The 27,231-nt window shown below is 43.3% G+C and overlaps 4 protein-coding genes and 4 non-coding genes across 9 annotated transcripts in view; 2 read left to right on the top strand and 6 right to left on the bottom strand.

Annotated features, from left to right (window-relative positions):
• Positions 1-459: 459 nt before the first annotated feature.
• On the bottom strand, positions 460-16,634 carry ttll1 (tubulin tyrosine ligase-like family, member 1). The gene is made up of 11 exons (XM_086146367.1): positions 14,951-16,634; positions 11,173-11,376; positions 10,919-11,042; positions 9,873-10,081; positions 9,305-9,485; positions 7,744-7,881; positions 6,332-6,440; positions 5,663-5,806; positions 5,331-5,417; positions 4,363-4,526; positions 460-2,471 (listed from the first exon to the last, which is right to left on the bottom strand). The coding sequence occupies exons 3-11, from the start codon at positions 11,029-11,031 to the stop codon at positions 2,342-2,344; spliced, it is 1,275 nt and encodes a 424-aa protein (XP_086002493.1). The 5' UTR covers positions 11,032-11,042; positions 11,173-11,376; positions 14,951-16,634; the 3' UTR covers positions 460-2,341.
• trnay-gua (transfer RNA tyrosine (anticodon GUA)) lies at positions 3,210-3,296 on the top strand. Its single transcript is given in 2 exon segments — positions 3,210-3,246; positions 3,261-3,296. It is a non-coding gene; the product is annotated as a tRNA-Tyr (tRNA).
• On the bottom strand, positions 3,831-3,917 carry trnay-gua (transfer RNA tyrosine (anticodon GUA)). The gene is given in 2 exon segments: positions 3,831-3,866; positions 3,881-3,917. It is a non-coding gene; the product is annotated as a tRNA-Tyr (tRNA).
• On the bottom strand, positions 6,933-7,018 carry trnay-gua (transfer RNA tyrosine (anticodon GUA)). The gene is given in 2 exon segments: positions 6,933-6,968; positions 6,982-7,018. It is a non-coding gene; the product is annotated as a tRNA-Tyr (tRNA).
• On the bottom strand, positions 7,427-7,513 carry trnay-gua (transfer RNA tyrosine (anticodon GUA)). Its single transcript is given in 2 exon segments — positions 7,427-7,462; positions 7,477-7,513. It is a non-coding gene; the product is annotated as a tRNA-Tyr (tRNA).
• Positions 13,790-16,230, top strand: bik (BCL2 interacting killer). The gene is made up of 6 exons (XM_086146370.1): positions 13,790-13,822; positions 13,905-13,937; positions 15,314-15,410; positions 15,609-15,761; positions 15,839-15,953; positions 16,102-16,230. Exons 3-6 carry the CDS (start codon positions 15,322-15,324, stop codon positions 16,213-16,215), a joined length of 471 nt encoding a protein of 156 aa, XP_086002496.1. The 5' UTR covers positions 13,790-13,822; positions 13,905-13,937; positions 15,314-15,321; the 3' UTR covers positions 16,216-16,230.
• A 16-nt stretch (positions 16,635-16,650) lies between the features above and the next one.
• Positions 16,651-19,976, bottom strand: mcat (malonyl CoA:ACP acyltransferase (mitochondrial)). Of its 2 annotated transcripts, XM_086146369.1 has the most exons (5): positions 19,441-19,976; positions 18,221-18,308; positions 17,904-18,121; positions 17,604-17,741; positions 16,651-17,092 (listed from the first exon to the last, which is right to left on the bottom strand). In XM_086146369.1, the coding sequence occupies exons 1-5, from the start codon at positions 19,837-19,839 to the stop codon at positions 16,820-16,822; spliced, it is 1,116 nt and encodes a 371-aa protein (XP_086002495.1). In that variant the 5' UTR covers positions 19,840-19,976; the 3' UTR covers positions 16,651-16,819. The 2 variants fall into 2 exon arrangements, with proteins under 2 accessions (XP_086002495.1, XP_086002494.1); XM_086146368.1 differs by having other exon boundaries at positions 17,904-18,308.
• Positions 19,977-21,091: 1,115 nt separating this feature from the next.
• def6c (DEF6 guanine nucleotide exchange factor c) overlaps positions 21,092-27,231 on the bottom strand; it is an 8,892-nt gene continuing 2,752 nt past the window's right edge. Inside the window, exons 4-12 of the mRNA XM_086146106.1 lie at positions 26,411-26,629; positions 26,188-26,334; positions 26,002-26,110; positions 24,891-25,111; positions 23,413-23,520; positions 23,023-23,189; positions 21,947-22,148; positions 21,780-21,870; positions 21,092-21,528 (exon numbers count right to left, since the gene is read on the bottom strand). Of these exons, the coding sequence (XP_086002232.1) occupies positions 21,305-21,528; positions 21,780-21,870; positions 21,947-22,148; positions 23,023-23,189; positions 23,413-23,520; positions 24,891-25,111; positions 26,002-26,110; positions 26,188-26,334; positions 26,411-26,629 (1,488 nt within the window). The 3' untranslated portion in view covers positions 21,092-21,304. The remainder of the gene's footprint in view (positions 21,529-21,779; positions 21,871-21,946; positions 22,149-23,022; positions 23,190-23,412; positions 23,521-24,890; positions 25,112-26,001; positions 26,111-26,187; positions 26,335-26,410; positions 26,630-27,231) is intronic.

The following is a 27,231-nucleotide window of genomic DNA, read 5'->3' as shown; positions in this document are numbered from 1 at the left end:
CTTCATCATCCGATGATCGTGGAGATAGCTATACGTTGTTTTCGCTTGTGTCGTGTTCATTCATGGTACATCATTTAACTTTAAATAAAAATACGCACAAGTAACATTGCATTAGCGTGCTAACTCACTGTGCTAAAGAGCTCATGTAGTTTGACTTGGGAGGCAAGTTAGGAGTCAAATAGCTTGAGAGTGATAAATGTTTTAATGTTACCTTGGATGTCGGCTTAGCAGCTGTAGTTAGCTACCCGTACATCATTTAAAGCTCCATCCACATTTATAGATCAGTCACTTCTGTTTTGACTGGATTTGAATAGCACAGGATTGATAAGTAGCCGGTGAAACCGAAACTAGAGGTCATCCAGGGGGTATAAAGAATCAATTTAAAAAAATCTACATTGTTCAAAACACTTTGTAGAATTGAAGTAAACAACTCGACAACACATATGTCACAGGTCTCGTCATAGTTTAACATTTTAATACGGAAATGTTGCATATTATACCTTTAAAAGCAGAACACTCCTGGTGAGGAATTATAAGCCATCCAGGAAAACAAAGTTATACAATGTTTATTCAGGACATTAGGTCCTATATCAGTGTCGAACAAAATGTGGATGAATACTCTTATCGACGTTTCAGTAGTTCAGTTATTTCATGGTATCGATAAACTCTCTCTCTCTTTCAACTCCGCTTACGTTCCGAAAAAACATTGCTCCCGTGACAAGGTGTGCCGCAAACGTCGATTCAAAATGTAACTTGAACGCAGCGAAACAACAAACACAGGTAAAGTAATAAAGTGCAACGGGGGTTCACTAAATACAATCACTGTAATGTCCCCTCCTTCGTACGCCCGTGTTTGTTTACCAAATATGAACGTACAAAAACCGCCGCCCCGATGGCTCCGTTTGGACACTTTCGAAACCTTGAGTGATTTTCCGTCAATGTAAGTTGCTTTCGATAAAGCTTTCCCTCCAATAAACAAATGCTAATTGTGTATAAATCCCCTCCTGCGGGTGAATAATAGTGATGCACAGATTGTCTCTGATGCTGTTCATCCAGCCTGATTTCCACGTTTTTCATCAGTTGCTTTGATGTGAAATCTAGACTAGCATCTGCCAATCATATTTAAATCTCTGGTCCCTGGTATATTGAAATCTATGCGGTCTGTTTTCAAACAAATGTGAAACATCTGCCCTGAAATGTCATTACTGATGTATATAAATGCTGCAGTGCTGTTTCTGTTTTATTTAATAGAAACAAGTTTTATGACAGCATCGTTTCCCCTGCAGCAGGGTTGCGTTCGCCAGAGCTGCTAGATCCAGATCTGTGCATCGCTACTACATCATTTTCGCAACTGCTATATATCTCGTCGTGTTTGAAATGTTCCTTTACAAGCGGTAATAAAACGTTGTATTTTGTTGGCACGTGGACGGTATTTAAAGCCGTTTCACACCGAACATTCAAAGAATTCTAATGAGTTCTTAAGGGAGTCTGCTTGACGCTGCAGGACATTCATGGAGGGGAGATTACTTTCTGTAGATTTTGAGCTAGCGTACATTTAGCCCGCCGGACACGAATGAGGAACCGTCCTCTCAGTACGGGTCGAAAAACAACCCAAACCGCGGCACATACACAGCAAGGTGTGCAACGGATAGCACCCCGCGGATCACACCGTAAGGATGCTAATGTCGCTAATATCCACTCGCTAACATCCGCAGAACTGGGTTGGCGACACTCTTAGCATCCCATCTGGGGTCGGGTTAGTAACACGTGGTAAACCGCGGCGTTGTTCACATTCTCTGTCTGTTTTTTTGTTGTTGTTGCACCATATTTTTGGTCACGCAAAGGGTAGAGATGAATAGCCGGTACTCAGTAACCATGCATAGTTGCCGAAAACTCACGGCTTACCTTGTTTAATAACTTTACTTAATTCTGTTACCTGCCATCACTGCAGCTGTGAGAGCAGGTAGAGTTATCCGTGAAGGTCCGGCTCTGAATTTTAATGTTTTTTTCATTCTGTCTTGAGGTGTTTAAGGGGTTGGGAGTCTCAACGCCATCAAAGAGAAACTCTTTTTTTTTCTTGCAAATGAGACAAAATACAATTCCAAAATCTTTAAGTTACTCGTTCATACAAACATCAGCCCTTAAAAAACTTGGAATAGGAGCATATCTTTTTAAATTTCCGTCCTTCCAGCAGCAGGGCTGTGACCCCTGCACCTCTACCAGTGAAATGCGAAGAGGCCTCAATCGGACAGCTGGGCTAAAAATTATTTCTATTTTTATCCCCCTCGCCCCACTGCCGGCCCCTGACGAGTAAAAGTCATACAGAGTCAGTGGTATCACCTCACTTCCAGGTGGCGGCAGCAGGGCGTACGCCCGCGCTTCCCTTGGGGCCCTTGGACCCAAGGGACGGACCCGAGCGGCTCCGCAGGTCCCGCTCAGCATTCTCGCTCTGCGCCTGCTCCTCGTCGTACCTGGTGACACGCAGAGGGAGTAGAATCAGAGGGGTGAGATGGCAGGGTAGGGATTGTGTTGCAAAAATGTTACATCTCCAGATGGGAGCGGAAGGAAAAAGATCAGAGATCAGGATAAAAACCTAGAAAGCACATATATTATGGCAACATTTGGCCGAAAGTGGCTATAACACAGTTTAAAAAAAAAAAAAAAAAAATCAGGAAATGATTTTTAGAAAATTGATTTCTAAAAAAAAAAAATCTAGATTTTTAATTGTCATTGTGTGGGCATAGTGAAATCTTGCAATGAGAGTTCCCGGGTTGGAGCATTTACAGGTTTTTATAAAAATAAAAATAAATAGGCAGACAGGTTATTTACACAGTGCGTAGTTATGTACATGATGCAGATGGTATGAAAGGTGAACATGAATGAGTTTGAAGCGGAGAAACTTCAAAAATGCCTGAGAAAGAGAGAAATAGCATGGAAATGAATTTCTGCAAGCCTCATTTGGAGGTCCAGGGCCGAGAGGTCGATCTACTCTTCCAGTTCACGCATGTGAGCGGCTTCCTGTTTTCCCCTTCCGTCTACTTTGACATGAAACAGCAAGTTGCCTGCCTTAAACAAAGTCCTCCCGATGACTGGCGAGCACACTATTGTGTTTGAACAATCAGACTGGGGCAGTAACGTGCAGAGTTCTGAGTGCAGGCAGCTGACTATGGCTGGCCTGGTCGTCTGCAGCGCAGCTCCCCCCACAACCCCCTTCGATAGCTCAGTTGGTAGAGCGGAGGACTGTAGAGGTGAACTCAGAGATCCTTAGGTCGCTGGTTCAAATCCGGCTCGAAGGAGGCACTCGTTTTCAAAGAATGAGAAGCTCTGCTTTTCTATTATTGCACACACTTTCTGGCCTTAAAAACACGCTGAGCCCCTGCTTGCATAATGACACAAATGCAGTTGAGCAACAACGAAAACCACAGCCAGCTTGCAAAAGATTTTGAACCGATAAAATGAAATCGTGGCTGTATATTTCCCCATAAGTTGTTTTAGGAACAGATTTAAATGTGAATCTTTTGAGAAGGATGTGAACCAGCAACCCAAAATGCCTGACAGAGACACTCCAGTCCACCACGCTGCCAACTAACGAAAACAACGCCACCAGCGACCAGAATAGATAGAGTGCAGAAATACATTTTAAATTCAGTAAGCTATATTGTCTCACAGAGTTTCTATGACACCACAATCTAAGAATTTCTGTATAAATCAATGATGTATCTAATGAATCACTCTCTTAGAATTAAACTTCTGTTTTCAAGGTGGTCTGACAGGTGAACAGGTAATCTCACAAAATAAACAAAAAACAACCAGATCAATGAATAAATCACTCCTTCGAGCCGGATTTGAACCAGCGACCTAAGGATGCCTGCTAACTCCACTACAGTCCTCCGCTCTACCAACTGAGCTATCGAAGGGTGCAGACAGGCCAGAAATGTGGGAGTAGTTGTGAGTAATCCTGTTCCAGCAGTGGGAGGAGGGGCGGCTTGGACCAGACTTCATGTGCCTCAAAGCTTCAATTCAGTAGAAGCTTTGTGAGAAGATAAAACCCATTTGAAGGCATTGTAAGACCGAGGAACTTGTGCCACCTGGATTAATTCCATATGGTGCAAACTACACACAGTGCATATGTTGTTGCCACATCGGTGTCTCATATCTGTTAATGAATAACCTCCAGCTTGAGGAGTGCTCACGAAAAAACAGATCCTTCGAGCCGTGTTGAACCTAAGAACGACTAGGAACTCCACTATAATACTTCGCTCTACCAACTAAGCTATCGAAAGCGGGGAACTCTGGTCCAAAAGGGCAAAAATTGAAGTATAAAACCATGACCGAGTGTTTTTTTTTTTTCACGTCACTCACAGAACTTGATAGTTGCCCAGGGCTTCTCGTGGGGGGCTGCGATTCCAGCGGCAGTCTGGGATATCCCCGTTGGGAGTGACGATGTTGAGGGTGTCGTTGATGAGGTTGTACTTGAGGATGCGGTCGTTGGCGGTGCTCGAGGTCAACGAAGGGGATGCGTTGACCTTGGGGTCGTGGGGGAAACACAGGTCAAGGAGTGTCAGTTATATCATTCAATACACAGTTATGGTAAACACACAAAATAGAAATGAAGTCCATGAAAAGTGAAATCGCATTTTATTTTAATATTTAAGAAGGTTCTGACAGGGCATGATTTTTTTGGCTAGGACAGATTTTCCAGGATGTTATACTTCCCATCACTCACATAAATGGAAGACCTTTTTTCAGGCTTCCGCGGACGTGGCGATTACGTTTGTAATAATGCGGGTTTTTACCTGCGAAACTGCTACTCCGTCAAACCGTGACAGCGGGAGTTGCACGAAATGAACAAAGTTCCTGACTAGGTTTGTGGCACGGGTTTGTTCAATTGTTCGCTGAGGTACGTTTAGGCCCTTGTGCCGACGTGACGCCAGCAAAATTAGATGGAACTGGAGCCTGGAGCCGACGGACAGAAATAGCTCAGACTTAACCTGGAAACCCCAAATCAAAATGAGAGCAGATGACAACCAGTAAAGTCTTAATGCGAAAGAAATCATGCGAATGAAAACTTTGTGTATTGCGCCACAGTCTGAGCTCCTTGTCACACGTTATAGTAACGATAAAAGTATCGGTCGGCACTTTTGTTCAGGATGATTTAAAATCTTGTCAATTCAATTAATTGAATAGGGCCTTAACATGTCACACACATAATTTTCCTTGTGACTATTACCTGTGTGTTACATAAAATCTTTCATTCTATCTGATTGAAAAGTGTAAATTTTAATCTTTAATTGCGTCTGCCGAGCAGCACACCAACAGAGCGGGCTCACCTCGATCAGCCATGGCTTCAGCTTGTCGTCAATGATGATGTCGTACCCATAACACTCAAAACAGTGCTTGTCGTTGTTCATGACGGGCTGGGAGGAATAGGAAAAGACAGCGAGTTACCGGGTGACCCGTTCGCAGTGATGAGGCAAATAAACGGATTAGAAAACACAAAGCTTTGGTCTTTCTTTTTTTTTTTTTTATCGAGACCTTAAAAGGGAAGCGCATCAAATGACTTCTTCGGAGAAATGGGGATGGGGGGAAGGGGTACAGCGGTCGGGGCGGCCCCGCACTGAAAAGAATCAGACAGCTGCTGGAATTGCGTCAGTCCACTTACAGCCACGGCCTTCAAGGACTGAACCACGATCCAGTGGATCTGGTCGAACAGCCGGTTGGTCACCTCCTTCCCCCTGGTGCTCTCCAGGTACAGGCGGAGGTTGCTGACCGTCCACTTGCCCCCGTGAACGTGGTTGTAGTCGTCCTGCGTTGAGGGCACACAGTCAGAAGAGGCAGGCGAAGCTGCACGGACACGTGGCCGTCTTCTATCGCTATGTTGTGAAGTATGTGGTGCATCTGTGGTGCTTCCAAAATCTCACTTCCTTACACCATTCACTATCTCACCCGTTCATATGTCATGTCCTAACTCTGCTTATCCTTGTTTGTCCCAGCCCGCACACATCCTGCCTGTTTTTGTTTATTTTTATTTGTTCATTGCTATTTATTTTTGTCACTTTATTTATATTGTTGTTTAGTTCTAGTTGTGCATTTTTCACTGTTCCTTGATGTTGCCCTTTGTCATCCCTGATGTTGTTGTTGTTGTTGTTGTCTGCTGTCTATTTATTCATGGATATATATATATATATTTTGTCTTGCTATCTTCGGCCTTTCCATTCATATTTATATTCATTTTTCTTTCTTTTTTTTTCCGAAATTATAACTGTTACCCTAAAGGAATTCACCCTATGGGGATCAATAAAGTTTATCTTATCTGAAGTGCAAGTCTCACCCCGTGTTTCTGGATGGCCACGTTCGTGAGGTGAACGAACATGTTGTCCAGCTCGCTGGTGCTGGGCGTGTACTTCACCGTGCAGAATCGGCAGAAGCCCAGCTTGTACCTGCGCGACAATAGCCACAGCGGAAATGATCAATAACGCGGTAAGGCCACCAAACACGTCCAGTAGTAATATCGCAGATCTTAAGCTACTTCTCATTTGCTCATTTCCAGTCCTTTCGGAGTCTTACCGGAACATTTCCTGCATTCTGATGTTATTGCAAAATATATCTATGATATTAGCAGAGAACTGAAAAGGAACAACAATCTCATTTTTACCAGACCATGACTCGTGCAGATCTCAAGGGCAAAATTATTATTACTGTTTACAAAAAAACAAATAGAGCCATAGATATTGGCTGTGTTCTGTCGTGTGGAACCTCATGTTAAAAGACATTTTTGCAGGGAGAAAACGTAATATTTGTTCATTTCCCTCCTTTGCTAATGTCAACCTTGTGTGACCCTGTTCTGATACTTCGCCGACAGAACAATCGCGAATGTGCAGGAAACTCGGACGAGATTTCATCAAGTGATTCAACATGGGAAAAAAACACACTCCTTCGAGCCGGATTTGAACCAGCGACCTAAGGATTACTAGATCCCCACTACAGTCCTCCGCTCTACCAACTGAGCTATCGAAGGGTGCATGTCAGGTTGAGAAATTGAGAGACCTGAGTCGACAATGCGGATCACTGAACGCAATCAATAGCACAGGAAACACCACTGCTGTGGATCTGCAGAAACCCAAGGCTGAATGACCAATTAGGAAACATTATATGATAACACTGAAATACTCCTAGGAGATTTCCTCTTTTTTTTTTTTTGGTGGATGATGACAACTGAAAACTATCGTTAAATCGTTTTTGAATACGAAAGCATGGCAGTTGAGTATACACCTGTATATCAGTCTGTCCAACATAAACCCATTCATAAAGACTAATTCATTATTTCAGTTGGACTTTTAAATGAGATTTGAGTTAAACCTGAGAGTGGACATTCCATGTTGGAAACTTCAAATCGTAAACTTTAAACTAGTAGTAGAAAATGGATTCCTTCGAGCCGGATTTGAACCAGCGACCTAAGGATGCCTGGTATCTCCACTACAGTCCTCCGCTCTACCAACTGAGCTATCGAAGGGATTTGACGCATACTCCCACAAAACAGTATTTGTACATAAAGAAATACCAACAGTACCAATGAAATGATAAACATTCAAATAGAACAGTCAGTCTATAAAACATGATCACAGTTGCCAAACTTTAAAACAACACAAAGTACAAATAGGACAAAAATCATCATATATACCAATGAACTACAGTGTTTATTAGTAACAGTGTTAAGACTCCGTGTTGACGTTCAGGACTCACATGTAGCATTTGAGCGGTCGATACGTTGTCACCAGGACGTACAGACGCAGGTCAAACTTCTTCCCTCCAATCAGCAGGGGATTGTCGATATACAGGGAAATGACATAGGCCTCCTTACCGCTGGCGGCTGCGACAAACCTGGAAGAGAGACGAGTTTCAGCCAACAAAAGCCAGTTTTCGAGAATATCATTGATCTTTCTGCCCATTGGGGAGAACTTATAGATTCTATATTATGTATACTGCTTATCCTGCACACAGGGTTGCCGGGGGGATGGACCGGAGTCAATCCCAGCTGTCAACGGGAGAGAGGCAGGGTTTTACGTGTCCCAGCCACTCGTAGCATCTAGGGGCATACAACCATTCACTGTCATTCACACCTACGACAAGTATAGAGTCTTCGATTAACCTTCTGTGTGTTATTGGACCGGTGGGAGGAAAAAGATGGAGAACATGCAAACTGTTGTTCCGCTGGATTGCACCGGGAACCTTCTCGCTGTGAGACGGGGTGTGCTGACCGCTGCAGCACCGGCCTGCCGAATATGTGTGTAAAATACTGAAAACAATCTTTTATCGACATCGATTATTACTGATGCACAGAAAAGACTGGATGACCGCATTTGACACACAGCATATTTCTTTTCTGCTTCAAACATGTGACATGTGTACTCAATACTGCAATACTTTCATGTATTTTAGTTAAATTCCATCAAATATGTCTCAATGTATAGTAAAAATCTTTGTTTGATAAATTTATTTACAGATTCAGTATGACTTCAATAGTTCTGTTAATTTATTCTTCACCATGAGCTTAAATCTGACCCAAATACAGAGGAGAGGAACTGACGAGCTAATAGGGACAGGATAAAAAAATTAAATCGATAAATTTAGTATTTATGTGAGATTAAACTGCACGGTGCCTCAGCCTGCACCGAAGCCAGTGCCACAGAGCGGGTCAGACAGAAACGGAGCAAGAACTTTCTAAATGTGGGTCAACGGCGAAGCGTTTGTCCACAAATGGCTGGCAGGCAGCAGAAGGGGGGAGGAAAGCGGCCCGGTTACCGGGGTCACTGCTTTGTAATCATCGTATTTCACTTGTCGTGCCATCAGAACTTAATGGGAGAAACAAAAAGGAACAAGTCCATTAATCTGACAAATGAAGATTCTTTTCTGTGGGAATTTATTATTGGCATTAATCTGTATCGTAACATTTGGGGATTGTGGGGCCTAAAAGTGCGCTGGGCTGAAGTGCAAGTGGAAGTGGAAGGAAGAAGATGCAGGATTTAAAACCTGCAAAAAGGAACCAAGCAGCGTGAAACACGAAGACTGATATTCGTGGTAGATGAGTTCTGAAAAGCCCCTCAGTGTCTCCTAAATATCTTGTTGGGTTCTGTAACCAAAACGCTGGGAACCCATGATCATCAAAACTGACAATATTTTTACATCAGCCCAATCTCTGCACAGCAGAACAGTAATATTCATCACACACCTTCCTTTGAAACAGGTTTACGACCAGACAAAAACAAAATTCTGGTCTGTTTCAGACATTTGAATTCCAACTCACGTGGATGTGCGACTGTCTCTGGACCACTTCTTGATCTGAGACAGTTTGTTGATGAGAAAGATGCCTTTGCCCTGGGCCTTCCCGCAGGGCTTCATGATCCACGTGCTGGATGGATTCTTGCGAAACTCCTCCACGAACAGATTGTAGTCGGCGGGGAGCATGAACGTCACAGGTACGAAATCTGCATTGCACCCACAGCAAAAATGACTATACTGAAACAATCAATTAAAAAATTAATTCAAGCATTGAGGAACAAAGTTATACAGATAACGAGATCGTATCATGTAAGATATGTAATTCCGAATCTTTGTTTCAACTATTCGTTTTTATTTTATTTTGCGACAACGTTAATTCTTTCATGATGTAAAAACGGCACATTTTTATGAAAATAAACCATATATGACACTGCTACAACAAAGTCAGATCTATAGGTGGAAAAATGCGCCATCTAGTGGCGAATTGGTAGCAGAATTGCGAGGGTGTGTGCAGGTGTTATTTTGTCTCTTAGATACTGCACTGACAATATTATCTCAACCTGCTATGACAATATTTACTCTCATCCGGATACCTAGATAGATGTATTTCCCGTTCTCGTCCTTCTCTGCCAGCGGGCTGCTTTCCTTCTCCAGCTCTTTGCGATAGCGCTTGATGTTCTTGATCATCAGGTCCTTCCTGGTCAATTCGTAGTGGTTGGGGAAGTGGTTGACCATCTGGTCATCGGACAGGCGGTAGCCCGTGTCCACGCTGAAGACGTTCCTTATGGTCTGGATGCTCATCCTGCAAGGGGACGTAAAGGAGACCCTTTGGATCTGAAGACTCTGTGGGATTATATTCTAAGATAGCATTTGCTGAGTACGTGCTTGAGCTTACTTGCTTTATAATTGGTGATAAAGAAACATTTAAAAAAAGGAGGAAGGAGGAAACTGGGGAGCTTGGAGGAAACCCACGCAGACCCTGAGGAGAACTTGGGAGACTCCACCCAGACATCAAAATTGAACCACCTTTTTGTTGCTCCACCGTGAAAAGAATATTACTCCCATTGTATTTAGCACTGACCAATTTGTTTGCTGGTATTTTGACTGGCAAAACATGTACTGCCATATATTCACTGATGGATGGTGATACTTGTGTGTTTACTAACTACTCAAAAGGACAAAGTGCAGTTAACTAATATTAAATATGTCTTTAATTATTTTTATCTGGGTTTGGTTCCTTTCCTTTTTGGGAAAGACGTTTGCCTGTCACTGCTGGTGTAAAGTGACATTTTTGACATTTAGATTTCAGGACGACAACACAGCTGCATAAAATGTAATAGTTATTTTGACTTTTATGACATTGCTAAGCACAGGAGTTATGCAGGTGGTTCTTAGATTTTTTTCAATTTAATTTGTATCACTCTTTACAGCTTTGTAATCAAGGTTTATCTTTTATTATTATTATTAATAATTAGGAGATTTGTGATGCTAGCTTAATTCAAAGTTAGTCAAAGTTAGCTAAAGTTAGCTCAAGTGAAAAATGATGTATCATATAATGGGGCTGTCAAGAAAAGGGGGGTGTCAGGGAAAAAAAAAGTTTAAGACATTTTGAAATTAAAAGTGGGATTTATCTACATACCAGTAGAAATTCCAGTCCTCATTTTCCGAGACTTGAATCCACTCCCTTTTCTCGAAGTTGTTGATGAGCACTGATTTCTCGATATCCGTCACCCACTTCACCTTCCCGGCCATGGCGCCTCCCGCTGAGATGCAAACGACACACGAAGCGGTGAATAGAAAAAAAAACCTGACATTTAACACTTCCAGTACTTTAAAATAATAATTAAAAATGTTCAACGACACGCCGACAATAGTTTGTTTCTTGTCACTGACCTGCGAGTCGACGCGAGGAAACCGCCAGTCATCAGTGAGAGCTAGCCCGGCTCCCTCCGCTAGCAACCCCGCTGGATCCCCCGGCTGCTGCTGCCGCAGAGCGGAGGCCGGGCGGACATCACCCGCTCACGGATGCGGGAACTCCGGATGCCGGAGAGGACCGGAGGGTGGGACCGGACGGGGCGGCGTCACCGGCGGCGAACCCTAACGGTGGAAATGCGCCTCCGTGTTAGCGGTTTCATCGCGGACGAGCCACATTTATCGATCCGGGCGTCGCGGAGTGACGAAACGCTCCGGTCGAACTACTCTTCACAATAAAAGTCTTTGTTATTATTATTTTTTTTAAATCATCTAAATCGCAAATCGGCTCTGCAATTACACTGGAGGTTAAACGTTTGTTGTTTTTTTCTTCAAAAATGAAGAGGAAGAAAAAGAAAAAGGATGAGGTCGTTGTGGTAGGATTCCCTGGCAACCGAGGACGCAGCGGGGTCACCGCAGGATGACGTTATCGCATTTTGACCGACAGGGGGCGCTGTTTCACCGTTTATTTATTTCAAACAATTCCCTACAATTTACTTTTTAAATCGTCATTAATTTTATTTTACATTCATAAACGCACTTTTTTCTCACATAGATAAGAGTTGCCTGAAAAACTGGCATAAATAAACAATTTTGTAAGCTAAAAACAAAACCCTGGAGCCTTCACATATCTGCTTGACAGTAGAGGTATCCACCATAAAATGTAAGATTTAAACGGTTTTCATAGAAAAAGCCGAAACTTACACCATCATAAATTCAGCATTATGCATATTTTATGAAGCAGAGGAACTCTGCAAATGTCAGTGAGTACAATTATTTTTTCAAATGTCGAATTGGACTCCAGTGCCACTGATCTATTGCACTGTTCATGTTCATATCTATAATCATACTTATAATAATGTTTACACTCTTCCTATCAGCATATATCCAAATGCACCACGAACAGCAACGTAGGAATTTCAACGTACAGGAAAACACGTTTCTACACTGTACATGTAATATTAACGCTTTAAATCTTGAATTTTTAATTATTATTGTTATTGTTCATTTTGTTATCTATTGTTATCCTTATTGTTGTCATTCTGTTAACTACTTTTTTACCCCTGTTGCTGTCATTTCCTTCTCATCCTGTTTATTTTTATGCTTGTCATTCTGCTGTCTCTTCCTATCCTTGCTCTTGTCTTCATCCTTTTCATTGTTTTTTTCTCTTTATATATTGCTAGTGTTATTGTTGCGATGCTGTGACAAACAAATTTCCACTCTGGAGATCAATAAAGTATTACCTTATCTTATCTTATAAGTAGATTATAATTATTATTTCCATTATTATTGTTATGATTAGTGGGTGCGGTAGTTGTAGTAGATGCCGAAAGGAAGACCGAAGGCCATACCGATGAATGGATGGAAAGATCCCTGAAGGACACCATGTCCTAGTAGTAAGAGTAGATATATTTTTTCAACCAATAATAATTAAACAGGTTTCACGCATTTGTTTAGATTTATCTTTTTCACATTCCAGTCCCGGTAATCTCAGAAAAGTTACTCTTTTGTCCCGACGAACGCCATCTCCATTAGGATCATGGACCATCAACTTTGTCATGATATTGAGGTTCTCTTTGGGAAGGACCAGGATGGATAGGATCTGGGAATGAGTCCATCATGTTAGATGTTTTGGAGAGAACTGAAATGGTTGGAACATGTACAGAGGAGGGACAGTGAATATATTGGTAGACAGATGCAGGAATTGTAGGAAGACCAACGAGAAGATTTAGGGGGGTAGTGAGAGAGGATATGAAGTGAGTTGGTGTGAGAGAGGAAGATACAGAGAATAGAGTTACATGGAGAAGGTTGATTGGCTGTGAAGATCACCAAAGGGAAAAGCTCAAAGAAAAAGAAGACTCTGTCCTGGAGGCGCAGAACATGTATGACCAAGACCAAGTGATGGCTAAGATAGTTTGGACATGAATACCCCTCTTATCATGTCCAAACCATGGTTAAGATCTGGATAGAAGGTTGCTGAGGGTGAAGCTGCCAGGCAGGAGACCAAAGAGAAGATTTATGGACGTAGTGAGAGAGGATATGAAGTTAGTTGGTGTGAGAGAGGAGGATACAGAGAACAGGGTTAGATGGAGAAGGTTGATTGGCTGTGAAGATCGCCGAAGGGAAAAGCTCAAAGAAAAAGAAGACTCTGTCCTGGAGGCGCAGAACATGTATGACCAAGACCAAGTGATGGCTAAGATAGTTTGGACATGAATACCCCTCTTATCATGTCCAAACCATGGTGAAGATGTGGATAGGAGGTTACTGAAGGTGGAGCTGCCAGGCAGGAGACCAAAAAGAAGATTTATGGACGTAGTGAGAGAGGATATAAAGTTAGTTGGTATGACAGAGGAGGATACAGAGAGCAGGGTTCGTTGAGGAAGGTTGATTCTCTGTGGCGACCCCTGAAGGGAAAAGCCCAAACGAAAAGACGATTTAATCAACAAAATTGCGACGACAGCGGTTGATGGAGGCGTCATCTAGTGGCTGCCCGGTGGAAGCAGCAGGCAGAGGCGGGGTCATTGAGGTGAGTCTCAGTTACCGGAGTACGAAGGGTTGAGAGGACGCTGCTGTAAGTACCGGCACATTTTTACAATTGTTATTCATTTAAATTCAAATCTATTTGAACCAGAATGACCTTCAATTTGTTTCAGGGCGGCGTCCGTTCAATTTAATCTCCAGGAAAGGTGAGATAAATTTGGTTTGCATGCACCTGCTTTTGTTTTCTTCATTCCTGTTGATTTAGAAAAAGACATGAAAACAATAAAAAGCTGAAAAGGACAACCTCAACCCTACATTTCTATTATTTGAAAGAATTTCATATTTTTTATCTTAATCTGGTTTGTGTATTCATCAAAACACCCCTCGACTTTGAGAGAGACATCATGTCTTTGTTATGTCATTCTTGAATATTTGAAACCTGAATAAGATCAGAATGCTATATTTTGCAGAAGTAACAGCTACTCCGTGTTTGTGTTTCATACCATCAAAAAAAAAATGCTGCGATAAAATAAGTACATATATTTATATATATACTGCTCGAAAAAATAAAGGGAACACTTAAACAACACGATGTAAACATTAAATCCAATTTGTATCACTGTAGTGTGTTTCTCAACTTTAATTACAAGCGTGACTCCAAATCCAGACCTCCAGGGATTCATACATTTGATTTCCATTGATCATTTTTGTGTCATTTTGTTGTCAGCGCATTCAACTACATCAAGAACAAAGTATTTCATAAGAATATTTCATTCACTCAGATCTAGGATGTGTTATTTTAGCGTTAACCTAACTTTTTGGAGCAGTGTATATTGCTTTAAGTTTGCTCTGTGAGAGGATAGGATCACTTTGGCTTGCTATGAAAATGGAGAATTTGCATTCAGACAGGTGATCACAAGACAGGTGCATATTGTTTGTGTGTGTGTGTGTGTGTGTGTGTAGGGTGTGAGGGCAAAACACACGATAGCAGAGTTAAATCCAATGAGAAGCAGGTGGTGTCATTGTCTGTATTATCTGTCCATGTATGAGTACTGATCAGTGGACAACAGATGATGTCACCGTCAGACCCAGGCGAGCCTGTTTGAGCGGCTCGGGAGTTTCACCCTGACGACGCCAACCTGCAACCCACGCTGGTCATGTGACCCACTGTTTACACACTTTTATGGACGTTAGGAATCAAAAACACAGACAAACCTACCGGGTTTCATCGCTCTCTGGCACTATTTGCATTGCATAACCGTCTGTGATGCGTGAGAGACCATTCTGAAAAGAAAACCAAATCTGAAATCTGAAATATATTTTATGTAGTTACTTATGACTAACTAAAGCTTCAATTTTTTTTTTATTTAATCCTTAATGTCCCAATATAGTATTAATAGGTCAACTGAGTATGATTATAAATTTTAAAAAATTTGAATCTCACAGGCCTTACTAGGTGGAGCCTCCATGTTCTCCCCAGCGTCTGCATGGGGTTCCTCAAAGTTCCTCCCCACAGTTGAACGTTGTTCGTGGCCACGTGCAGAAATTATAATAATTTGCAGGTGATCTGTTCACATCTCAGACAACCAAATGGTGGAACAAATGAGAGAGCAGCGCGGCATGACCTCCCCCCAGGCTGGACCTGGTGATCCTGCAGCCGCGTCCAACTGGAGCCTCAGGTGTGGACGGGATGCCTCGAAAACAATTCTTGCACGTGACTTTATAACTTTTCCTGTGCATCATGTATTTGCAAGTGTATGTGCAGTCCTTATGTCCTCTATTGTAAGTCGCTTTGGATAAAAGCGTCTGCCAAATGCAATGTAATGTAACTTGCACTACAGCTGTAGTTATTCAGTGAACATACGTTCCCGCACTAGGATGGACGCTGGATCTGCTCGGGCCTGCGGACGCCGCTTGGCTGCGATCGGAGACCATCTGGACAGAGAGTGGGCCAGCAGGCGGGCAAACGGGCCTCCGTCGCACGTCCGCGCGCTGAGACGCGCTCAGGCCGCGATGATGACCTTTTACCGGTAAAAATAAATCCGGGCACGTCATCCGCACGTTCTTTTTCTCGAGAGAAGGGTAACGCGGTGTCGCACCACGGCAGGGACATCCACCCCCACCTTGGCGGTGTCCAGGGACTGTCCGTTGCTCTGAAGGCCTGGATAGTGAGCTCCGTGCCCGGGCTGGGCCTCCACGGATCCGAGGAGCGGCCAGCACGGGTAACACACCCCCTCATTTATAGTGCATAAATACTTTCGGCATAAATGCAACTAAAGTGCACGTTAAATCACAATCGGCCTATGTGTGCAAGGATATCGCGTCGGGTCCCTGTACCATTCCCGACTGGCTGATCTTTGCTTTTCTCAGGTATCCAGTTTCAGGGCCGGAACCCTCCCGGACTGGGTCGCGGGCCTCCTGGCTGCAGCGCTGGCAGCTGCGGTCAGCGTTTTCTGTGCTCCGCAGCTACGGCGCCGAGCCTAGCGCGCCGTGAAGCGGGTCTTGCGGCTGTTGTGCGTTTAACAAAAAAACAAAACAAAACAAAAAAAAAAAACATTGCAAAAGACTGTTCTCGCAAAGTGGTTCGTTTTTTTTGCCGTTTGCTGTGACTTTTTATACGAAATGAGATGTATTCAATTTCAGAGAGACTGTGAACAATTCCCGCTATCGATAATATAAAAAGAAATAATCATTTTGAGTGATTGTGACCATTTCCCCCTCCGCTCCAGGAGTCAGCCAGCGTATTGTAGCAGTGACCGATCGGTCGACGTGTTTGGACTGTTGCTGGCCTGCAGTCTGTCGTACTTACGTGAATCTCTACTTATGATGAGCCTTTTTAAAAATAAAAATACAAATCATATCTTCAATTTAAAAAAAAAAAAAAAAAAAAAAAAAAAAGAAAGAAAATGGGAGCTGGACTTTCTGTATCGGAATTGTAAATGCTTTTTATCATGTGTCGCAAATAAACTATGGCAGCAAATTGTTGTTTCATTAAAAATTATTCAATCATATACATAATATACAAAGGATAAAGCAGCCACAGGAGCTTTCCACGTGTCAGACGCCGTCCTCACCCGTCTCCACGCCGTCAGCCCGCGGACGCAGTCACGTCCACGTGAGCGTAGCGACTGTGGGCCTTCCTGTTGCACTTGAGAAGCGTTGCTCCGAGCTGGCGCCCGGGTCCGACCTCGTAGGTGTGCGGGAAGGCCTCGCCCTGCGTCCGTTCGAAGATCTCGTGCAGCGTCTGCTCCCACTTTACCGGCGACACCAGCTGTTTCACCAGCTGCCTGCGCACGTGGCTCTCGTTCATGTAGCGCTTTCCGTCCACGTTGGAGTAAACGCTGATCTCGGGACGCCGCAGCTAAAAAGGGGCGGACCTCGGCATTAGATGGCGAGGTACAGACGGGCTCTGACTGATGCTGGAAGCTACACTGCTTTAATAAAAGTGGAAAAAACGCAAATGGACACTCAACTAATACCCAGGTTAAGGTCAGGTTACCTTTAAGGTTAGCATCCACTGACGTTATTTACTTCTGCAAAGAGCGAGGGCATCTGGTCGTCTGTCTTTATATGACGTGAATGAGTGAAAGAATGGTTGCATGTCTCCTGCTCACAAATGGGCTCATTCTAGAGTCCTCTAGCAGCTAATCATGGTTGAATGTGCACGGGTATGGCGGGTACAGGGGTTTTATTTTGAAAATCCACATTTAACCCACTCAGGTCACTGATACATTAATAATAGACCGAGTGTTTACAGCAGAAGAGAGTGGAAAGCCACTTCTTCTTCTCCCAGAGCCCGGGAGGATCGAGCCTTGGGCGCAGTTTAGGAGCACCGTTGTCCAAAAACAGCCAAACGCTAAATGCAGTCGTACCTCCACCTGTCGGAGGACGTCTCTGAGGGGCTCGGTGGCAGAGTTCATCAGCTCGGTGTGGAAGGCTCCGCTCACCGGCAGCGGTTTAGCCCTCACAAACTGAAGGCGCCTCGAATTCTTCTGCAGGAATTCCAGCGCCTGAGAAACATCGCCGAGAGCAGACAGTTCAGGGCAATCGCTGTAGATTTAGATAAACCAAAGACAGCATTGATAATCTTCTTCTATGACAGGTGGATGCATCAAGTGGATCGGCGTTATTTTTTTGTTATAATAGCTCGGATGAAAGCGAAAGCGCCGCACCTGCTGGTGACCTGCGATGACCCTGCCGTCGGGGAACAGGTAGTTAGCCACGGAGCAGACCGGCTGCTCCATCCCAAGGCTCTTGCAGTGCTCTCTGGCCTGCAGACACGCGTGTTTGTACTGGGCCTGAGGTTTACCGATGACCGACAGCATCCCGCTGGGCACCAGCTCCGACGCTTTCTGCATTGCCTCCGCGCGAACCTTCACCGCGTACAGAGCTTTGGAAAAGTAAAAAAAAGGCACAGACGGCAGGGGATTCTCACCTCGCTTCACCAGACCCGCGGCGGCCGGGGGAAGAAGACGGGAAATATGTTTACCTTCTGCGAAATTCATGGCGCCGGAAAAGACGAGAGCTGCGAATTCCCCGACGCTGAAACCTGCAGCTGCGACACACATTTCAATAGCCTGCAGGCAGAAACAGATCCCAATTAATGTCTACTAAAACATAAAATTTTAACAAACAATGAATTTTAGCTTGGATCGAAAATAAAGTCAGTTTCTCCACAGGTACCAGACATACAGAGGAATGGAGAAGACATTTCTCACCTTCCCTCAGTGTATATAAATGCACCAGTAAAAACACTTTTTTTTACACTAAAATAAACATAAAGTGTGTAGCAGATAAAATATTAACTATTCCTAAAATTAAAAAAAAAAAAAAAATCTTAATATACAACAGTATATGATGTGCTGCATATGAAGAATGAAAATCGCAGCAGAGGTTTGTGTTTCATGTAATGCAAAAGTATTTAACATTAACATAATACAATATCAAGATTGTGATGCCTGCTTTGTATGCAGGGACACATCAGGAACAATCATCTGAATTAACTGCTTGCTGGTCATGTGTTGTTCTTTTATTTTCTCTTATATTTTACATTCTAATGCATATGTTGCACAGTCTTTGTTCATTTTGTATCCAATGTCAGAATAGAAGATTTTTAGTCTTCATTAACTTTTTTCTTGACACTTTTCACTTGCTGCCTTTTTTTTAATGTAATTTTTCTTATCTTAATGATTTCTGACAAACCCGCCTACAATGACGATTAAATTTCCCCCTGGGGATTGATAAATTAAACTACGTATCAAACCATATACAGGACTATCTCAGAAAATTAGAATATTGTGATAAAATTCTTTATCTTCTATAATGCAATTACAAAAACAAAAAAGTCATACATTCTGGATTCTTTACAAATTAACTGAAATATTGCAATCCTTTTAATATTGCTGATTATGGCTTACATCTTAGGAAAACTCAAAAATCCTATCTCAAAATATTAGTATATCATGAAAATGTTTTTTTTTTTTTTAATTACATTACAGAAGACAAAGGACTTTATTACAATATTCTAATTTTCTGAGACACTCCTATATGCTGCAACAATGAGCACTGCAGGAAATGTTTGAAATATATTGATCTAATTTTTTAATATTTTTAAAAAAATTCTTGATGGCTTTTTTTTGTAGCTTTTTGGGTTAAATTTTCTATTTTTAATTTTTTTTTCTGGCAGCAGCTTACAGGCCACATACGGACCTTGGGGTTTTCTTGGTTCAGCCTCTCCACCGCCGCCAGCGAGCAGACGAACACGGCGGGCTGACAGTGCACGGTCTTCCCCAGCTCCTCCTCGGGTCCATCCAGGCACAGAGACAGAAGGTCGTAGCCCAGGATCTTCTGCGAGACCGAAAACATCTCTCTCACGTTGGGGTACCTGAGGAGTCCTCGCCCCATGCCCACGAACTGGCTCCCCTGGCCGGGGAAGAGCAGCACGGAGCAGCCGCTGGGGTCCTTCCGGGGCCTCCGCCGCTCCTCCGGCGGGGTGGCCGGGGCTTCGACCTCTGGAGACGGCGGGTAGCTGGAGAGTCCCCGGCATAGAGACACCAACCGGCTGACCTTACGCCTGGAAGGTGCGGTGATATTTAAAACCCCCGACATGTCTCCCCTTCACCCGACAAGGAATTTACGACTAAAACCACACTTCAACCCGAGGAATAAAATAAATAACCCCTCAAAGTAACCCGACTCAAAACAAACATAGTTTCGTCTCCGCATGACATCGCCAGGGCGGCGCCATATTGTTTTCACTTCCGTGTTGTGTTTTTTTACTTCCGTGTTGTGTTTTTTTTTACTTCCGGGTTAATCCTCAGCTCTAATTTACAACAGCGCCCCCTCTGCTCAAAGCGAGTAACACATAACACCATGCATTTGCTGCACATTAAGCAATCAGCATAGAGTACCTAAACTTTTCAAATATAGGGAGTGTAAATGATTCAAGATTTATATTTTTTTAGATTAATTTACATCTGTGAACCACTCCCCTCTGGCAGGAGGCTGCGGTCCATCAGAACCAAAGCTTCTCGTCATAAAAACTGCAGGAACTCTACCCCTTTGCTTTTTGCACTTCTTGCTCCTTTGCACCACCCGTTTCTTTTAATCCTATTTTTTTTTTTTAAACTCAAACTTTGTTTTTATTATATGCACTGCTACGCCACAGGAAATTGGTCGCCCCTGGAAACTACTTGGCAAATGAGGACATTATGATTTTGATATTTACCCATTATAATTATATCATATTATCACCTTCTCATTAATGGGCACCGGATGTGAGTCAAATATTTGGCCCAACTTTCAACCAGTTGAGAAAGTCCCGCCGCTTTCATTGTGGGGCCCCTTTGGGTTTTCCTTTGTTAAACCTCGGACATCCGACTGGAAAGGAAACATTTAAATGTTCCCTCGTGACTTAATATCACGGTAGTATTACTTTTTAAGTGACCAAACTATCTCCGTCGTATCTTCACTGCAGTCCTGGGCACAAACACACATTATATGTCAATAGTAACAGCAATAATGACATAATTTACCCATTCTAGGATCTCCCAGCCTAAACTGGACTTAAATCATTTAAGTTAGGCTTGGATTATATTCTGCTGCAATATTTTTTTTCTTTTTATAAGGAGCATCTTACAGAGCTGAGAAGCAAAATTGTTGCACTCTAATGACAATGAAGACGGTTGTATTGTATTGCGTTCTATTTGAGGCTAATATAAACCTTGTTATATACCTCTTTTAAAGGATCGGCAATGTCCTCATAAGATTTTGAGAGGTAAACAGCTATGAGGATTCATTTAAATAATTCCGATTAAAAAAAAAAAAAAAAAAAACCACCAGCATGACGAAATGAGGTTAAATTACCAACTCATACATTTTATTGTACAAAACAGTTGACATGGGTTGATCTTAGTCGGGTGTGATTTCCTGGCATCCTGTTTTAAATTGTGCTTGTCGTCATAGATATCCCTCTTAGTGTGCATCTTGAAATATAAATATATTACAGCACTCATCGTGCACGTCGTCTTACTCGGATTTGTTGATCTGGACCTGGTACATTTCAGCCTGCGGATTATATTTGTCCATTGGGTTTTCCCCCAGATTCCTCTGATCCGTCCAGCAGATGCGTGGCCTCCAGCCGCTCCTCCAGCTGCTCCTCCGGTCGCTCGCCGTCTTCTGATATCTGGCTTCTGTCTTCAGCTTTTATCTTGTATTTGAAGACAAACTCATTGCTGGCCAGGGCGCCTTTTTCTTTCGGACACATGTGTTTCACTAAGAGCCGGTGCTCCAGAAGCTCTGTAAAAGACCAAAAAAAAAACACTTTTTTATAAGACAGTTGCAACAACTCTAGCCATTATGTGTGTTTATTTTTCCCAGTTAATTTAACTTTATCGATTTCAAGTTATTCTGTTACGAATCACGTCTGTTCTGCGCAATCGTGCACTTCCGAATATGACCACTAGGGGGCGCATGAATGGCCTTGACTCACTGCAAGTTGTTTACGATAAAAAAAACTCAAAACAGACAAAACAAAGCGGGAGCTGCACCTCCAGGGCTGATGGGCGTCATCAGGCGGTTCAGTTGGACGTTCCAGTGCCGGACGTGTTGACTCGCGTTCCTCAGCTTCTCCTGCACTTCCTGGTGGAGACACGGAGAAGTTTCAACACCGCTAAACCTCAAACTGAGTCAGTCAGACAAAAAAACAAAACAGAACCTCCAGGCGCCCTTGGCTCCTCTGGCGAGACGCACGAAGATCCTGGAGCTCCCGCGAGGCCGAGTGGAGGGCGGAAGGGGCGCCCATCTCCTCGCCGCTCTCCTGGGAGGCTTCCTGTGCGGAGCTGAGGTTCTGCAGAGACTTCTGCTTCTCCTGAAGGAGCTGGAACTGCTTCTTCTTCTCTTCTTCAGCCTGCAGCAACCTGGCAACGGCAGGCGGAGACCACCAATTTTTTTTTTTTTTTTTTTTCTTAAAATAATCAATTTATTTACGGAACTAAATACATTGAACTTTTTTTTTTTTTGTTGCTAGCCCAAAGGAAAGACTTTTTTTTTTTTTTTTTTTTTTTTTTTTTTTAATTGAACATAAATAGTACAAACAAATATACATATGTCCAAATAAACAAGGTAGAACTGAATGTCAATGAAACAACCGGGGATGAGGAAGCAAAGGACATAAGGACATTCGTTCTGTATGTAATCAGAAGTTAATAGTGTTGACGGTTTGTGAGAAATGTATAATGCTACACGAAAAAGAAAGTAAAAGGAAATAATTCAATAAATAGATAGACAAATGAAATTAAAAAGAAAGGGAAAAAAAAACTTGCAAGGGGAATATAACATGTAATTAAGTTGGTGGTTCACAAGGAATCTCAGACAACAAACTGTATTTGTTTTTTGGATTTTTCCATAAGTTTTACAGATTTTTTTATGTAATTCAAAATCGTTTTATAAAAAAAGTAAAATTTGGGGAACACTTTTGCATTCTGTTTTTGTGAATGAAGAACTTGGCCAGGCCTAAAATAACATTGACACATAATTCATCTCTTTTGTTGCTTAAAAGTAAACCAAATATTAGAGACCACAACTTGGAATCATCCTGACATGGAGGAAAACGGCCTTTTTAAGACCTTTTTAAGACCTTAAAACACTTTATAGCCTTGACTTTGACACTTTATAGTTTTATTTGCATTCCTAACTCTCCCTCCTTCCAACTATTATTTATTATTGTTATGTTTTACTTGAAACTCCGGCACAACAATTTCCTTCGGGATAAATAAAGTTGTTTTTATTTACCTCTCCAGCTCCTGCCTGGCCCGCTCCTCCTCCAGCCGAGCCTGGATCTCCATGTTGAGCGCCGCCTCCAGCTTCTTTTGTGTCATTTCCAACTCCAGGATTCTTATCCTTTGCTTCTCGGCCTCCTTGGCCCTCTCCTGCATCTCTGCCTGCATGCTGTCCCTCATCTGGCACACACACACACACACACACACACACTGAGTGGAAAGAACTGACCTATTCCTCAATCACCTTTTCCAGGAATGACATTAGCGTTTCCACTGAAGACACTAAAATCGATTTGGATTTTATAATGCCAATGTTTTTCTGGGCTGTTGTCAGAGGGAAAAGCCAACGGTCGCGCGCGCTAAATTACAAGGAAACGCCGCCGCCTGCTGCACCCTCTCTCACCATCTCAGCTTCTTTGAGTTGCCTCTCCAGCTCCATCTGCACCTCCTTTTGTTTCCTCCTCTCCCGCTCCTCCGCCTCCCGCCGCCGGGTCTCCAGTTCCCGCGCATGCTGAAAGATAGATACGCGCTCGTGAGATGTGCAGGAGAGGCGAAGCTCGCCGCTAGGACAACCTGTGTCCGAAAAAAAAGAGACCAGAAAACGCGTATGTTTCCAAGTGAGAGGTGACATCCCTGAAACTGAGAGTAAGGATTAAATTCATTCATCCATTCTCTATTCTGCGCTGTGATTGGCTGTGACGTTCGGCATGGAGACTCCACATGGAGAAGCCCATCCTTTGGAATCAGTGACGTGCGGTGAGGTTCACGAGACGCATCACGATCAGATTTATAAACATATGAACCCTACAGAGGAGCTTATTCAACGAATACTCCGGGGAGTCGCGAGAAGAATCCCCGGAATCACGAGCGCCCCCAACCGTGAGGCAGGAGAACTCCGTGCCTCACCTCACTGAGTGGCTCTTTGCAGCTGTTTCATGATCGCTCAGCACAAGAAACTAGTGACACACTTACAGTTGTTGACAAAAAACACTGTACATTGGAAATGTAGTTCATATAGCAAAAACATTTAAATATTTTAATAGTGACACCAATTCACGCAATTACGCAATCTGCGTTGAGGCCCAACAGTCCAGGGCCTCACCGCACGTCTTGCAATATATGTGAGAATCCAGCCATTTTCAATGAAAAACAATCTAAAAGTGGTGAAGTTGAATGAAAAATGCCTGTACAGTGAAAAATCACTGATAAATATAACCATTGAATACTTTTTTTCATTGGACCTTTTTTCTTTCCAAGATTGTCAAGTGAGGCATGGCCTCTCCTGCCTCCCCTGACTGCACCTTGCCTTGAGGTGGAATCCTTAAAAAAGTAACTTTGCGCCCTTCCTATGTTTAAATTACATATAGGAACAATAAAACTCCCATGTCATTGGAATGCTGAGATACAAACTCAGAACTTGAAAGTGCTTTGCACACACACACACACACACACACACACACACACACACATACACACACACACTGGTCGATCAGCAATTCAAGTCCAAAGGTTGAGAAGTGACAATAACCAGAGCAGCAGACGACCTTTGTATCTCGACTCTGCAGCCGCTCTGGTTTCCAGATGAAAGAGGAAGCTGACCTGCAAGTTGCTGCTTAAGTATATTTTTATAGAAAATACTAAATCAAGTATCAATGAGACCACAAAAGCATGTTGTGTAAATCTAAACCTTTTCAGGCTGGCTTTAGAGCGCAGTTTTGATTATCTAGACTTATCCATTTACTGTACTTTATATTCAAATGCTGTAAACAAACATTTTCAATTCACGCTTATAATGATTCTTTGGTCTTGACGGTTGAATCCCACATAACCTAAATTTTTGGAAATTATTTCATAGCTTTCCCTTTGTTCTCCTCCGCTTACCTGGATGATGCTCTCTATCTCTAGATCCTGCCGGTCCTTTTCTTTCTCCATCCTCTCCAGGTCCTGGGTGTTGGAATCCTCCGATTGGCTGCTGCAGCTGCTGCGGGCGCTGCGGCTGCGTTCTCGCTGGCTGTTTTCCCGCTGAACCCGTCGCTTCAGCTTGAGTTCTTGGTGAAGCGAGGGTTTCCCTTCACTTTGAAGACGGAGGGCTGTCTGGACCGCTGGACACACACACACACACACACACACACACAATCACATGAAAAAACACACATGTGCTTGCAAACCTGCATGGGACACACCTGGGTTTGTGTGGATTAAGAAGATCTGATAAATGAAGACACTCTGGTAATAAAATAAAATAAAATAAAATAAAATAAAATAAAATAAAATAAAATAAAATGAAATAAAATAAAATAAAATAAAATAAAATAAAATAAAAATCAAATGAAATCAAATCAAATTAAATTAAATTTAATTAAATTGTACCACAGTGGTTAGTGCATCCGCCTCACTGGAAGACGGTCCTTGGTATGTCTCTACATGAATAAGAGTGAATGGTTGTGTGTCTCTACATGTGCGAACGACTATTTGAACATTTGCTGAGCAACTGAATCCTGACATTTTTCAATCCATCATCTATTATGGCACTCGCTTTCAAAATAAACTCTATTAAGTTTCACTTCTGCATTGAGTTGCTGGGAAAAGACCTCCAATGGTGCACTTTTAACGTTAAAGCCGATGTTACGTCGGGTTATGATCAGAGTTTGCATCTTTTCGATGAAGTCGAGTGTTGCAGATTGTGAGATCCGCTGAGGCCACAGAAAACCTTCCGGAAAGAAAACCCTCAGGCTTGTGGTGACCTGGATTCACCATCTTGAGTTTCTCTGCAGGACCCGTAACGTCCTCCAGCTTATCACTAATGTTTCCTCTTGAACGGCACCATTAGCTTCTTTTTTAGCGCTTGTCGCTAGGCTAGCTCATCTTTTGACATTCAAATGGCTCGCATAGGAAATCTGCGATTTAAAAGAATTGCTTTGGTTTCCTCAGAGAGAGGCTGAGCCCTTAAAGGAAACCCACCTTCAGTGGTCTTGATGTTTCTCATACACACCTTGGATCCACTCGACCTTCTGCCTCTGGTCGGAGGCGCTCATCTCGTAGGTCTTATTGTAGGTTTTCACGCAGAACAAGCAGCGTTTCCCTTCTCGGTCGGGAATCGGCTGCAACATAAAGACGACAAAAACGTCTCAGGTAACTCCGGTTTTCAGTCGCCGCTACCTCACGTCTCCTCGCCGACCTCCACGACGCAGCTCTTGTCCAGAGGGATCTCCCCTCGCTTGTCTTTCAGGTCCTCGCTGATGTAGTAGGCCACGGAGGAGGGCTTCAGCACGAACCAGCGCTCGGTCCAGTTCCGCCGTACGTGCCCCTTTTTCCACATGTAGCCCTAAAAAAAAAAAGGAGGATGAGGAAGTTTAAGAGCGTATGCATTGCAAGAGACGATGAAGAAGAAGAAGACTCACCCTCTTCAGGACATTGTGGTACATCTCCAGGTAGACCTCATCCAGCGCCAGACTGAAGGCCTCGGCACTGGTGACTCCCAGCAGGGCGCCGGCGTCCATGAGCTCCAGGAACCTCCACACCGAAATGCCCTCTTCCCGCTCAGCAGCCTCCTGGGACATGAAGTCCTCCTGCCACTCCTGACTCATGGCAGTGGAGATTTTCTTCAGCAGATACTCCACCTGTGTGCGTTCAAAGTTAACATCTGTCACAACATTAGTCTCCTTAAATCCCCATTCCGTTGGTGACTCTAAGGAAATCTGGAGAGGCAGAGAAGTGTGTTGGAGTGGTGCAGGACATGTATGCACGCTGTGATAGAGAGGTTCAAGGTAGAGGCGGGAGTGCATCAGGGGTCAGCTCTGAGCTCCTTCTTGTTTTCTATGGCTGACAGATGAGGTGAGGAGACCATCCCATGGACCATGATATTTTGCAGATGACACTGTGATCTATAGTAAGAGCGGGGAGCAGGTGGGGAAGACTCTAGAAAGGCGGAGGCAGGAGATACGTTAATTGGTGTGAGAAAAGAGGATGTAGAGGAGAGGGCTGGATGGAGCCAGGTGATTGGCTGTGACCCCAGAAGGGAGCAGCCCATTGGCGATGAAGAGTTATTTCTTTGGTGATGTTGCTTTTGTAACCCCTCCAGGTGTCCTTCTAATGTATTTTCCATACACTTCCAGTTCCTCGCAGGCGTCTCTTACTTTGTTCCCAGAACTGCATTGTTTTTCATGCCGACGAGCAGGTAAACTGTGGCGGACCCGTCAGTCGCGATGCATTTCAAAACACC

This window comes from Fistularia commersonii, chromosome 5, assembly GCF_037954325.1.
Source record: "Fistularia commersonii isolate RoL2024-O1a breed Wild chromosome 5, RoL_Fcom_v1.0, whole genome shotgun sequence".
NCBI classification, from domain to species: Eukaryota; Metazoa; Chordata; class Actinopteri; order Syngnathiformes; family Fistulariidae; genus Fistularia; species Fistularia commersonii.
Note: the sequence above shows the minus strand (reverse complement) of the source record. Positions and strands in the feature narration are given on the sequence as shown.

Coding starts and splice junctions, on each gene's coding strand:
- mcat (XM_086146368.1), bottom strand. CDS start 19,839: ATGTCGGGGGTTTTAAATATCACCGCACCTTCCAGGCGTAAGGTCAGC. Junction 17,742..17,903: donor TCATCGCAGGTCACCAGCAG/GTGCGGCGCTTT, acceptor GATGTTTCTCAG/GCGCTGGAATTCCTGCAGAA. Junction 17,093..17,603: donor ACGTCCTCCGACAGGTGGAG/GTACGACTGCAT, acceptor GCCCCTTTTTAG/CTGCGGCGTCCCGAGATCAG.
- ttll1 (XM_086146367.1), bottom strand. CDS start 11,031: ATGGCCGGGAAGGTGAAGTGGGTGACGGATATCGAGAAATCAGTGCTC. Junction 7,882..9,304: donor AGAGACAGTCGCACATCCAC/GTGAGTTGGAAT, acceptor TCTCTCTTCCAG/GTTTGTCGCAGCCGCCAGCG. Junction 5,418..5,662: donor AGTCCTTGAAGGCCGTGGCT/GTAAGTGGACTG, acceptor TATTCCTCCCAG/CCCGTCATGAACAACGACAA.
- bik (XM_086146370.1), top strand. CDS start 15,322: ATGGTGGAACAAATGAGAGAGCAGCGCGGCATGACCTCCCCCCAGGCT. Junction 15,411..15,608: donor GCGTCCAACTGGAGCCTCAG/GTGTGGACGGGA, acceptor TTCCCGCACTAG/GATGGACGCTGGATCTGCTC. Junction 15,954..16,101: donor CCGAGGAGCGGCCAGCACGG/GTAACACACCCC, acceptor TGCTTTTCTCAG/GTATCCAGTTTCAGGGCCGG.